This window comes from Pleurodeles waltl, chromosome 2_2 (assembly GCF_031143425.1).
Source record: "Pleurodeles waltl isolate 20211129_DDA chromosome 2_2, aPleWal1.hap1.20221129, whole genome shotgun sequence".
NCBI lineage: Eukaryota > Metazoa > Chordata > Amphibia > Caudata > Salamandridae > Pleurodeles > Pleurodeles waltl.
Genome location: NC_090439.1, coordinates 509,599,571 through 509,614,418, shown reverse-complemented (window position 1 = coordinate 509,614,418; position 14,848 = coordinate 509,599,571). Strand labels below are relative to the sequence as shown.

The window sequence follows — 14,848 nt, the reverse complement described above, 5'->3', positions numbered from 1 at the left end:
ACAACTTCTCGTGGCATGCTTCATCAGTCGTCGCCCACATTGAAGTAGGTCAATTTCACTTTGGTGGACTCAACCATAAAGGGAGTTCTTATGTTATACAGGACAAAATACATGGGGTCTAAATGTAGTTAAAAAATATCCAACGGTATACCCCAAAGTTATTTTAATTGATATATTTAAAAGAATGATACATGATGTGTGGTTCTCTGGTGACAATGAGTCACCTAACCATCTGTAACCCCCTGAAACTAAAAGAGGGATGAACAGACAGGATGGATGGAACGACACAAGGAGAAAGGGAAATTGGGGACACAACAGTTTTGGAAACAACATTTTACAAAGAAAATGTCAGCCTCTGCTGGGTTGGGCTTCAGGTAACAGTCACCATCGAGACAGCACAAAGAGAAATGTTAATGAGATCTTGAAATGAGCTAGAAAAGTAGGAAAACAGATACACATTTAGGTGATGCGGAATGGGGGACATATTGCCAAATGTGATTATATAACGATAGAACAGAAGTGGAAAAACATCACAACGGAGTGGTTCTAAAAAGCAGGTAGGGAGAGGAATGTACCTCCACGAAATGGAACTGTTGCTGAGTGCTCTCCTAATGATGTGTAGGAAGCCATAGTTTTGGAATCTTACTGAAGGATGCAGAGAGATTAAAAAGCAATAGAATGTACAAAAGGTGACGGAGAATGAACAGTAATGAAAGTCGACAAAAGAATCTCCATGCAGTACCTTTTACTCACGGAATAACTATTTTTCTAGGTTTTAACCTTGCCTGGCCTTTGAAAAGCTATTGTAAGTATACTTGTTGTCAAGGGTGAAGCTTTGTTGCTGGTTTTGATAATTACAAATTGCATTGTTTCATAACTGTTTCGAAAAGCTCTAAAGGCTAGCCTTATTTTGATATTCAAGACCAATTAGCTCACTGTTGCATCTAACACCATATTAGACCACTTCACTGATCTCTATATTGGCCTCTAGTCATGTTCCTCTACAGATACATGTCAGCATGAATGAGAAAGGCATTTTAAATATGGCCTTTGGAAATGGGGGACTGTTTGTTATGGAGAAAGCACCAGATTGCCTCCAAAGAAGCGAAAGGTTGTACTCTAAAATGGCATATTCATTTAAAGATGACAGGGTCACTGGAAAGATATCCCACAAACATGGGCCCTTACTTCCAATCATTCAGTTAGGTGTGCTTTTAGGCTTTATGTTCTCAGCCTAAAATCCAGGAAGTCTGGGGATGAGACAGAAAGAAGTTTCTTGGATCTAGTCACAAAAAAACAATAGTTCACTTTGTGCAGACCTACAATTCACCTTTCAAAGGGAACCTATAACATTTTCCACATCATCACCTACAGACTCCTTTTTTTGTACTGTATAACATCAAATGAAATTATTTACTACGTGATCCCTATCAATAGATTCTTACCTGGAGTAAAATTAGGATTTCCACGTAAGCGCAGGTTCCTTTGTTCAAAAAATCGAAATACAGTATAAAACAGCATGTTATCCGCAGTTTGTTTTGCTGCATCCAGGAATTTGCGTGCAGAAATATTATCATGTCCTCCTATGCTACGGATAAACCTCAAAGCAGCCAACACTTGCTGCTTTGACAGCAAAACCTCTACAATCTCATCATTTGCCGTTGACAGTCTCTGTTGGAGAAAACGTGAAAAACAGCTTTACAGATCCTGAAAGTAAGGTGCAATTTATAATGTTCATCATTTTTACATCTGCAAATAAAACATTCTTTACTTGCAACATTCTTAACTGAGATAGGCAGATTTTTGGTGTTTCCTTTGTGTGTACTACTAGGTTTGGGATACAGCATGTCAGCTCCAGGCAGGATAATATGCCAGGGCATGGAGGTGAACATTACACACTCGTTCTAGGTTACTGCTCCAAGAGGACAAGAGATGGAAGACAAAAAATGCTTTAATACTGGAGCCACCAACCACCAGTGAGCACAAGCAGTCGATGTAAGGGCCTCGGCAACATCCTCTCTCTTTGCTGTTTTTCAAGTGTCTCCTATAATGCGTGCACAGTGTCTAGCTATATGATTAGGCTGTGAGACGTCGGAATTGAAAGTGCTGGGGGAGATCTTAACACCAGTAAATAAATGCTAGATGTTCACAAGATGTGGTCTTTCAGTGTGCTCATTTTGCTTTGTAAAGCACACAGCTGCAATGTTTCCTTCCTTGTTCATAAAGTTGTTTTTTATATTGATCCATGTTTTCTGTGAAGAATCAGAAGTGTATGGAATAAGGCGGAAGAAGTTTTAGGAAAGCTAACCAGTGGTTGCCAGTGATGTAAGTGCACCTTAGCTACTTAGAAGTGAGGGGCAGTATTTGTTCAGTTCAGTTGCCTGAGGCACAGTGTGGACATAGCCAGCTTTGATTTCTCTGTGCAGTCACTTAATGGATATCCTTAGAAATAAGGAGGGATTTGCAGTACGATGCAGACTCTGCATATGCAAACACATTTCTTTAGAAGGTCTACATTTTCTGTGAGATTTTCACTGGTTGACATTTCCCCTGAAATTAATAAAGGTTAGGAGACTTTAGACCCAAGTAGTTAGTCAGCTATCAACTCAGGTTTTAGCTGGTAGTCTCCCATTCCACCTGATGCAATTTCTTTTGAGCGACATTACTGTTTCAACCCCAGTGCAAAAAATGAAAAAAGGAGGGTGGCAAGGTTAGCTAAAAGGATAAGCTAGGAAATTAGAATACTGGATGGACACTAACTAAAATAATTGAAAGCTGATGAAACGTTACTTACCTTCGCTAATACACTTTCTGTTGGGTAGTCTATCCAGCTGCAGATTTCTCATGCTAGAATACTCCATAGGGGTCAGATCATACCTGTAAACGTTTTTCCTGCTATGCTCCCACAGCCCATAAGCTGGTGTCATGCGACTCTGTGTTGGCTCAATACCGCTCCAGAAGTGACGTGGCAGAGCTACATGTAAGTCTAACACCTGCACAGTGATTTAAACATATTTTCCTTGCCACACTCTTAAACGTGAAACATGACAGATTGCTGGTACCAGTGTGCTGATCTCCAACTTGTGAGCTTTTTGGATGTAAAAAAGACGACACTCTACAAAACGGGGCAGTGAGAGGGCAGTAAGGAATCTACAGTTAGATACAGTGTTCATCACAAAGGACGTTACCAAAAATAAGTAACTAGTTCTCCTGAACAATACTTCTAACCACAGATTCCTCACTTCAGAATACATACCAAACATTACCTCCCCAGATGGAGGGGTCTGTGGAGTGAACTCGGAATAAAAGGCCCCGCGGCATCGAGCAGGCTATGTGTCCTTCCCCCCAGAGATGTCTTTCAAGGCAGTAGTGCTTCATGAACGAACTTACTGAGGCCCACATTGCAGCCAGGCAGACATCCAGGCCAGGCACTCCATGAGCCAACACCGTAGTAGCAGCCTTAGACCTGGTGGAATGGGCGATAGACCTTCCTGTGGGTGCTTCTTAGCCAGTATCTAGCAGATCTTGTTGCAGACAATTATCCACCTCAACAGGGTCCTCTTCTGCACAGCCTTCCCTTTCTTCACCCCAGAGAACCCCACAAAAAGCTGATCATCCACACACAAGTGTTCCTGGGTACAATCAACATAAAAGCTGAAACCCCTTTTGGTGTCCAACAAATGGAGCCACTCCTCTTTTGATGGGTGAAGGGGGAGTAAAGAATGCAGGCAGGGTGATGTACTGCCCTATGGGAAAGGCTGTGCTTGCTATTCTACTCTACAATTAGAGCACTTGTTAGTGGCATACATGACACACACTGCCCAAGACCTTTATTAAGTTCCCACCCACAAATATCTTCCTTGGTGGTTACCAGGGGTGGGCTAATTTCCATGGAAGCATCAATAACTCATTGGATACTCAAATTAACTCTTAAGAGAAGGTCAATACTTACAGGGGTGAATCATTTTACAATGGTTATTACCTTTTTATAGCATTTTGTAAGTTGCATGTGTTAAATAACTGTACTTTCCCATAATACTCCTTGAGTTGCTTTGATCAAGAAGCAAGGGGTGCATGCTTAGTTTTTTGTAAGTATCCTTACAGGGAGTGCAGAATTATTAGGCAAATGAGTATTTTGACCACATCATCCTCTTTATGCATGTTGTCTTACTCCAAGCTGTATAGGCTCGAAAGCCTACTACCAATTAAGCATATTAGGTGATGTGCATCTCTGTAATGAGAAGGGGTGTGGTCTAATGACATCAACACCCTATATCAGGTGTGCATAATTATTAGGCAACTTCCTTTCCTTTGGCAAAATGGGTCAAAAGAAGGACTTGACAGGCTCAGAAAAGTCAAAAATAGTGAGAAATCTTGCAGAGGGATGCAGCACTCTTAAAATTGCAAAGCTTCTGAAGCATGATCATCGAACAATCAAGCGTTTCATTCAAAATAGTCAATAGGGTCGCAAGAAGCGTGTGGAAAAACCAAGGCGCAAAATAACTGCCAATGAACTGAGAAAAGTCAAGCTGCACGCTTGCCACCAGTTTGGCCATATTTCAGAGCTGCAACATCACTGGAGTGCCCAAAAGCACAAGGTGTGCAATACTCAGAGACATGGCCAAGGTAAGAAAGGCTGAAAGACGACCACCACTGAACAAGACACACAAGCTGAAACGTCAAGACTGGGCCAAGAAATATCTCAAGACTGATTTTTCTAAGGTTTTATGGACTGATGAAATGAGAGTGAGTCTTGATGGGCCAGATGGATGGGCCCGTGGCTGGATTGGTAAAGGGCAGAGAGCTCCAGTCCGACTCAGACGCCAGCAAGGTGGAGGTGGAGTACTGGTTTGGGCTGGTATCATCAAAGATGAGCTTGTGGGGCCTTTTCGGGTTGAGGATGGAGTCAAGCTCAACTCCCAGTCCTACTGCCAGTTCCTGGAAGACACCTTCTTCAAGCAGTGGTACAGGAAGAAGTCTGCATCCTTCAAGAAAAACATGATTTTCATGCAGGACAATGCTCCATCACACGCGTCCAAGTACTCCACAGCGTGGCTGGCAAAAAAGGGTATAAAAGAAGGAAATCTAATGACATGGCCTCCTTGTTCACCTGATCTGAACCCCATTGAGAACCTGTGGTCCATCATCAAATGTGAGATTTACAAGGAGGGAAAACAGTACACCTCTCTGAACAGTGTCTGGGAGGCTGTGGTTGCTGCTGCACGCAATGTTGATGGTGAACAGATCAAAACACTGACAGAATCCATGGATGGCAGGCTTTTGAGTGTCCTTGCAAAGAAAGGTGGCTATATTGGTCACTGATTTGTTTTTGTTTTGTTTTTGAATGTCAGAAATGTATATTTGTGAATGTTGAGATGTTATATTGGTTTCACTGGTAATAATAAATAATTGAAATGGGTATATATTTTTTTTTGTTAAGTTGCCTAATAATTATGCACAGTAATAGTCACCTGCACACACAGATATCCCCCTAACATAGCTAAAACTAAAAACAAACTAAAAACTACTTCCAAAAATATTCAGCTTTGATATTAATGAGTTTTTTGGGTTCATTGAGAACATGGTTGTTGTTCAATAATAAAATTAATCCTCAAAAATACAACTTGCCTAATAATTCTGCACTCCCTGTAGATACCTCAATTGTTTTTTGCCTTTTGATCCATCACAACTTGTGCACTAATGTTTACCCTCTTATCTTCTCTATTTATCATGACTAGTTAACAGACTTATGGCTAAGTTCTGCTCCTGTTCTGGAATGTTTTCCTAACCTCTAGGAGGCAAATTATATATGTCCCGGACACCACCAGTTTAAAAACACAGACCTTTCTGTTGTCCCCTTACAATTCGTCCTCCTCTTTGTAGAAAATATGCATCACTATCTCAGATGTCCTTCTAATCTATAGTCTGCATCCTGTAGCACTTTGATGTCAGCTTTCAGGTGGAGATAGTGCAAGGTTCACACCAACACTGAGGCGAGCACCATATAATAAATAATTATTCCTATCAAGTAATTTTGTGAATATGGAAATAAAATTATAACATCTTAGATCACCACTTAATGATTAAGCAGCCCAGCCAACAAACGAGAGCTATGATCACACTCGCAACCATACATGATATGCAGCAGAGCAGCCTTTAGGCAAAGTGGGAAAGTGTGGCTCAATACAGACCTCAAACATGTACTCTTCACCAGAATTTAGCTGACTGGACCACCCAAATGGTGTGTAGGAAGGTACCCTCTGTGCTGCTGCACTGCAATAAAGCATCTGCGGGGGATCTGCCCATCCACCACAGTCTGTAAGGGTAGAAGTACAGACATTGTAATTATTTGAACTGTACGAGTCGAAGATGGGTAGAGATCACCAGCATGTGAGGGGATTTTAGCTTCAATCCACTCCTCATCGTACATGTCTCAGAAGGGGTACGAGGAATTAAAGGAGAGTGACCTGTAAATCTGACATATATTCTTTCTCTTGAGTTGTCCAATTGTTTCGCTTTGAGGGAGTGGGATTCCGTCACTGATACTAATTTCACAGCGTGACATTCCAAAGCATGTCAGCTGTTAACTGGTCAAATAATTTCATAGGATTAGTCACCCAGACATCTCCAATCTTGGAGCCACTGAGATTCTAAGCATGGAAACCCTACAGTCCTATCACATGCTTAAGGAATGTGCAATATCACAGGGGAGTTTCCGGGTCACTTTACCCTGCCAGCCTAGGAACTTAGCTATAGCTTTCCAGCATTTCAATGGAATTCTGATAATTGCAGAATGTGCATGGGAAACCAAGCAACTATATAGGAAAGAGTACAGATTGAATGATTTCAAAATGGTTAGCTCCAGGCACCTTGCCAAGTCCGTCTAGTCACAGAAAAGAACATCATATAGGGGAATTAATTGCTTTGCCTAATACTATAGTTGGAAATTAAGAATATCAAGCCCACCACTGGATTGTGGCCTGTGTTTATTTAATGAGGGATAAGGGAGTGGTTCCACCCTCCCATAGAAAATGTATCAGTAAGTGGGTTACTATATTGATGAAATGCTGGGGGACTGGGTATGGGTGTTCTGAATAGCATATAAGATACTTTGGGGGGAAATCGTTTAAAAACAGGTTCCTCATCAGCTTGGCTCAGTTAAAGAGCTCATGGTGGATCTTAGTCAGTAATGGGTCAAGAATAAGGCTCCAGCTTAATAGTGAGTCTGGTGTCACTATCATACCTATTTTAGGTGGGTTGGGACCATCTTCAGTTTTGATATGTGGACACTGTGTGGTGGTGGGGGGTGGTCCCCAACAAGATTCATGTTGGTAGTTTCCACCCCCCATTTACTTTTTGGCCAGAGGCATTCCCAAACACCTGAAGCATGTATAAGATCATGGGAAGAGAGCTCTTGGGTTGCTGTACCATCAGGAGGTCATACAAGGTAACCCTGGCTTTGAGACCCCCCCCGCCGTTTTCCCCCAAAAAAGCCCTGTGTTTCATCTTACCCACTCTGCAAAAGGCTCCATTACAACAACCCTGATTTGGGGATAGAAGGTGTGGCAACCATACAGAAAAGAACTCTTTGGAAAAATCCCAGAAGGGTGTCTTGGGCTGGGTGTTTTACGACAGTCAAAGAGATTGCCTGTGGTATTTCCAGTTCAGTAATTGGTAGGTCCAGCACCATGGTATCTGGGACAGAAAGTGATGGGATGGGGAGGTCCACAGTAACTGGATATTCCTGTTCAATCTGAGGTAGAATTTGCTCTGCATTGGGGTCTTTGTAGTGCTTTTCAAAATTTCTGTGCAATCTCGGTGGCCTCAAGCACACTGCGACCCCCAAGCGTCCATGACCACAGGTATAATTCTGGTGTCCATGTCTTTGTTGGCCAACCAGAAGACTATCTCACCAACTTTATCACCCCACTCGTATATTTTGTGTTGTGTGAGGAGCTATGCATATTTAGCTGCACCCATTAGGTTGTTTGTGAAGGCAACCCTAGTAGTGGGTACAGACTGTAAGGTATCACTGGGGTCCTCTGCATACTGGGCCTCCCCTTGCTTTTACAATAGGACATGTCCTTTTGCCTTAGCAGCTGTTTTAAAGGCCTCTCAAAGTGGCCTCCCAAAGTACAAACCGTGAGGAGACAAAATCGACAGAAGAATTATCAGAAAGGAGAATCTGAACCTGCAATACCGCCACGGTCCCACTCACTGGTATAAATACGAAGTAAATGCGCGACAACAAGGGTCACTCAGGTTCATTGTAGTTTGAAAATAATGCAATCATGCTTCTCCTGGACTGGAGATGTGCGGTGCAGCAATGTATCTTGTTTGCTGAGGTTAAACAAATGCTGAAGGCCATGAAATTAACCTATGCTATTCTTTCCAGCCAGGGTGAAGGTTGACTTACACACTAAATCCATAAAGATGATGCAGGGTATACCTCAGTACAAGATCATACAGATGATTCTGACCTTAATAACACTTAAGGAATATGAAAGATGTTAAATGACACACTAAAATAATAATCCAACCAAATACTGAAATCCATTAAAAATGCAATTTAAAGATCATGTAAGCTTTAAAAATGAATAAACCACTTTTTATTTAAAAAGAGCCAAATTAAGAGAGTCTACGAGGCCACAGAATTGGAAGACAGTATCCCTGAAATTTGTACCATGTCCATACCATCATTGGAGTCTAGGGAGAAACCCCCATCCACAGATGAAATATCCGCAGAGGCCTGAAGAGCGCGTTCCAAGGAACAAACATGGTCAGTCCCAGCATATTCAAAGGAAGTTGACGGCATTGGTGCCAGGAGTGCAGCCTCAGAAGAGGAGCCAGATGCCATAGAACCTGGACTGGAAGCATCCATCTGACCACTAGATTCATGTTCGTAGTTTGCACCAATTGCGTAGCAAGGCATACGTCTAGTGCACACTCAAAAGAGCACAACAGACACTGAAACACAGGCTGCAGACTCCTAAACTAAGTGGGATGGAAAGACAAAGACCAATTCTCGTTCAGTGCCTATAATAAGGACACTACAAAGTACTGGACCATACATTCATGACACAGAAGGACGTGTGACAATTCAATCACCATTTAGCCTTGTTGTGAAACATCCATTGAGGAGCAGGAAAAATAGAACCAAAATAGCAATCAACAAGACTACCACAGGCAGAATGTCACCAAAAATGCTTGAAAATACAGAATGCATAAAAGATGGAATCACTTCAAGTACATTCTGGGATGTTTAGACAAATCCAGAAGCAATCACTTTAAAAAACGGTACCACTCCAGCAGCGCTTGAAGCATTACAAATGTGGTGCACAAGTTCACCACAAAATGCAATTATAAGTTAGTGCGCAGGAGTAATAGTGCTTCAGAAGAAGAGCAGGCTTTATGGAGATCAAACGTTTCTCTGGCAGATGTTAGTGCCATGTCTATTTGAAACAATAAGGCTTTCAGTCAGCTTAACATATCAAAGTTAATTTTAGAAATAGGGACTGATGGCCACAAGGTAATTTCCTCAGCTGTGTGTGGAGGAGGGCACAGTTAAAATGTATGGGACACCTGGCTTCATTCCATAGCAACCTTGGTTGTTCAGAATCAAATAACTTCCATTTGAAAGTAACAGAAATACTGGCTTAATCAAGGATACAGGAACTCCCTTTAACTAGTAAACTAAGTTAGCCATGGACGCATTGCACGCTCCATGCTGTAGAATCTCTTTACAAAGTAATGAATGGCCTTAAGAAATTCCTCATTCGTTTCCACTAAGAAAAATCTCAGTCTATCCTCAAACACATGTAATTGAAAAGAAGAAGCCATGCTTTGTGTAAAAAAAAAAAAAAAAAAAAAAGTTCACCCATCTGCTTGCATCTGCACAGTTGAAAATATTTGTGAAATATGACGATTTGAAATGAAACTTACATACTGGTAAAGAAATGAAACCATGGATTAACCATATATCTGAAGGTGCTTTGCTATTGTGAAGGGCAATTTCTATAAATGTCTATCTCAGCGGTTCCCAACTTGTGGTCCGTGGCCCCCCAGGGGTCTGTGACATGTTCCCAGGGGGTCCACAGGCCTGGGCTGGGAGGAAGGCATGTCTCCAGCTGGGGCCTTTGACAAACATGTGTGCTTTTATATTTAATATTTGATTTATGCAGCAGTTTTAAAAGCACTGCAAAGATCCTTGTACATCCACCAGCTGTTGTCAAAAATAAATGCGTCAAGATAACTCTAGTGATTAATGTACCTGCTGGAGAGAGATGGGACTTTTGTCTGGTGGCAATTTTGGCTCAAAGGTAGCGCAGATAGTTAATACGCCTGCTGCAAAGAAAGTGTATCATGCTAAGAACAGTATTTTATGTACATAGCATAGTGGGTTACTGCTTTTGTCACAGAAATTATTTTGTTACTGTGCAATTCATAAATTACAATCGTAATCTAAAACAGCGAGCTACGAACTGCCATTAAAGAGCTGCATGCAAACTGCGTGGCACAAATTAGAAAGTTGCATTTTCCCCAGACTTTCATTTTCCCTGTGCTGCTAAATAAGGTTTCCTTGCTTAGAAATATATTCTTATTAAAGTCTATGCTAACCACTGTGTTGTGTTCTGAATCCTGAGTTTGTGCTTCTCCAGACCAAGCACTCTTACAAAATGCGAACCAGTGTGGTTGACGTGTGAATCCGCCTCGTAGTCCGCTGTAAAGTTCTGCGACACCCTACACGGGTATGAGAGGTGCTATGAAACCAATGAATTACACATGACAGAGAGGCTGTGGAGAGACGAGAGGCCCCTATGGTTTTACTTCCTTTCCCCCACCACATATTTATGTGGAAAAGCTTTCTCAGATCTTATATACCTAAATAATATAAAATAACAAACATTGAAAACTTTGTCGCTGAGATGCAGCGCCAACCTTCCCATTACATATTTCAATTTTTGCATGTTTTTCAATATAACATAATTATATACTTAATAATTTGAGTATTTGTTTGATGTGTATTTTTTGTGAATGACTGTTTTAATGTTTGAAATTTAAATCGTACAAATTGCTTTGGGGTCTACGGCTTCCAGTAATGTTTCAGCGGGGGTCCTCAGGATTCAAAAGGTAGGGAACAGCTGCTCTATCTTGAGCATAGTGTAGGTGGTGTCTTTCTTTGCCACTGACTGTTGGGTAAGTGGCAAGTTATACGGCAAAAACAGTTCTTTCACATTCAGATATTTCCATGGTGCTCTATTGGATTTTAAAACTTGCAATGTCCAAGTTAGTACACCTGAATGTTGTGACTGAATATACCGGGGGTCTGGTCTGCTCGTTTTAAAACTTGTGGAAGAGTTTAAAAATCATAACTTGCAGACATTGGTATCAACAGGCCACACCAACTACCCATCTGAACCAGAGGGTCACCATTAGAAAAATAGGTCAAGGTAAAAATGTGAAGCTAAAATGGGGACTTAGCACAGGTTTTACAACAGTTTCACAACAGGATCTGCACTCTTCTTGTTGTCAATGTTCGTATCTGGTTTCAGATGGGAGTTGGAGGTTCCCTGTGCACAGAAGATTCTCATCAATGCCCATAACCGGGTCCTTTTTGTAATTCTATAGACCATGTCAGGCAAGGGATCAAACATGCTCTTCTTGTCATAAATGAGGCTCCTACCTTTTCCTGGGACTCTGGCATAAGGTACAATGATGTAAGCCACTATTGCTGGTGTCTGAATAGACTAGAGTTCAAAGTCCTGATGGCACTATGTAATGTTATTTGAGTATTGACCAATGATGTCGTGTCACACTGCTTTGCACCTGGCTTAGCTGCCTATTACCACTTTAGTGGTCACTGGTTACAGACTCCATTTTGTATTCAGTCTAGACTCCATTTTGCGTTCAGCTTAGCTTTGCCTCCATGTTAAAGTATTTTTTCTGTGCAAACATGTTATGCAATGTGTTTTTCTACTTCTACGAGTTTTTCTTCTCACTGAAGAGCCAGGGCTGGGACACGACATGTAGGAGGTGAGCAGTTAGTACGATACAGCTGTAACAAGCTAGTGCTTATCATAGGCAAGCGAACAGCTCGTCTCTGAGCGATGGCCAGCTTTCGACACATTCCTGTTAAGGTTTACCTAAATAAGCCAGCATTTTGAATAATTCCCCTCTCAGAGGAAGGGCTTTCTAGAGAGTTCTCTCGTGATTGTTCAAGATATAAAAAAGATGACTCTGCTCAGTAGCAATGAATTTCGAGACCTCGGTCAAGGCTGGACGTCAAATTCCTGACATATTCCCTTGAGGGTGAGGATCTCTTTCTTGTAGTTGAACAGGGGTCGTCTTCTAGCTGGCATGAGAAAGATGAAGCGTCTGGCAGGCCCTACTACGGTGATTAATTTGTATTAATTATTTGCTTTGCATTGCATATGAATATGTATATATCAATATATAAGTGTTTGTATCCTTGCATGTATATATTTGCTGTTTCTAGATTGGAGACTTTCTATACATAGTCTCACGTTGTCGTTGCACATTTTGGAAGTACATTTTTTACTAATCAAACCTTCCTTCACAAACCTTGCAAAAAGCTGTAATAAAGGTCTTCTTCAGATTAAGAAGTGCATTCCAGAGAATCTTTTTGACTCCTTTCAGTGTGTATATCTAGGCTCAGTCGAAAGTAAAGCAAAACATACTATCAATAAGGTCCTGCAATGTGAGCAGTTTCGACTTCACAGACTTCTTGCCAAGATTAAGCACACACTTACAGTACACTCCTCTTCAGAAAAGTCTGGAAGCATGGAGGAGTACCTGTCAAAATTGTTACACAGGTCCAGCTCCTAGCTGGCCATGAGGGCACTGATTTGATTGAGTGAGACCGACGCCTGAGCTCCCACTTCACCAGCAGTGCATGCATGGACAGGGATGGGCATTTAAGAAACGTCTTGATAATATTATTTGACAAGAATTGACCATCACCGTGGACTTGGGAACACAGGCTCAGTATTCTCATCTCCATTGAGCAAGTCACACAGCATTTGCCCTTGAGATCTTCTCTCTTGCTCCAGGTATGAGGCAAGGGGGATCTTTGACTTAAATGTCTTTCACAAGGTGATAGTGAGAGTCTCCTTTCAGCAATGCTATTCTTGGGGTCATGGTGGCCAGTTTTACAAGCATCCAGAAAGAAAGCTGGAGTTTTGCATAATGATACTCTTCAAGTAGCTGGAAATGGTTCGTAAGCTGACACTGCAAGCAATGATCCCACAAGACAGGCCCTCCTTTACCCACAATCCTTTGTGTTAAGTTCTGACTCAAATATACCGGAGCAATTCTTCCTCCGATTGCATGCAGATCACCCAAAGGCATCACCTTTTTCAGGCTTACTGGGGCCAGCATTTATCCTTGCATCGCTGGGAAGAGCAGTGAGTTAGTTGTAATTAGCCACTCTGAACTTGTGCAGCATCTGAATTTTTAAGGGATCTACTCAAGTTCCAATGGATTTTGGTTTCTTCTGGCTTTCAGAGTGCTGACCCATCCATGGTGAAAACAGATATGCCATAATATCACCAGGGCTTATGGAGCTGACTGAGATAGTCAGGTACTTGTTGCTGGACTTCATTTCTTTTCTACCAGATGTGAGAGGTAATTGGAACATGCATTAAGCATGCCCTCGTTGGTCAGGAAGTACCAGAGTCCATACCCCTGGCCAGTCTGTATGAAGGTTATGACTCCTTAGAGACCATAGGCCGAAATGCTAAAATGCTCAGTTATGTTCTGGGGAAAGTGAATGGTCTCAGTCAGGGCAGACTTCACAGATTTACTAGAGAGTGGCAATAGGCAGCCTCCCTAAGTTGATTTGTACGGTATTAACCTTTGTTGAAAGGAGTGCCACTTTGAATGAGCTGAGTTTCCTACTACTGAGCAAAACAGTAATCAAATCATGCAAAGCTTCTGTCAGAGGACTCAGTGTGTTACTATCTTCAGAATTATTAAAGGAACAAGGTGGCACAGTGCTACAGCGCCACATACATTCAAAGTTATGCTTTGCAACAGTGTTGGTGGCCCATACACAGCTCAGTGACCGCTTACTGCACCTTAACCACAAGAAAGATTATACCTGTGGACTGAGACGTCAGACTCACATTGGCCAGACATAAACCTGAAACACTAAATAAACAACGGCAGATATGTTAAACTGCCTTTGGGGGTAACAGCCATATATTGACCATACAGTATGAGCCTAAAACCTTCCGTCATCTAATGTAAAAGTGTACAACAGGTTTTGTGCACTTAAGGTTGGCTTTAATGTTGAAGTAAACTTGAATGGATCTCCATTGGGAGCAATCATCTACTCCATTACAAAGCTGACAAACTCTTTACTTTCATTTGAAATAGTTGCAGTGTGCATTACTGGCCCCAGACGATTCATTTTAGAAGTGCCAAGGTCAAGTACTAAAACCTAAGAACAAGAAATGGATTTAAAATATAGTAATCACAATTGCAAGAAAGTTATGACTGAAAGAATTCCACTACAGAAGAATATGCTAACCATCTTTTAACAATTTTACACAGAGTGGAAAAGCTGTTTTTTAAACTCCCTTCATGCAGTATAAAAAGTATTGTACTCATCTGCAGTTGAATTGTCATACCATTCTAATGGACATTTTTCTTAATTAATGGTTAAGAAGTTATTAACAGTATAACAAAAAGTGCAACCGTGATATTATACATATTGAAGTCAAGTAATAGAAAATCCACAGCTCTACAATGTCCATGTACTGACTACAAATTTTGATTGTTGATCATACCTGTTTTACGAACATTTAAAAAGAAAAAAAAGACGTCT

At 41.4% G+C, this 14,848-nt stretch overlaps 1 protein-coding gene across 1 annotated transcript in view; it reads right to left on the bottom strand.

Annotated features, from left to right (window-relative positions):
* Positions 1 to 14,848, bottom strand: part of RMC1 (regulator of MON1-CCZ1) — a 219,715-nt gene that overhangs the window by 22,537 nt on the left and 182,330 nt on the right. The window contains exon 19 of the mRNA XM_069220023.1: positions 1,446 to 1,671. Within this exon, the coding sequence (XP_069076124.1) occupies positions 1,446 to 1,671 (226 nt within the window). The remainder of the gene's footprint in view (positions 1 to 1,445; positions 1,672 to 14,848) is intronic.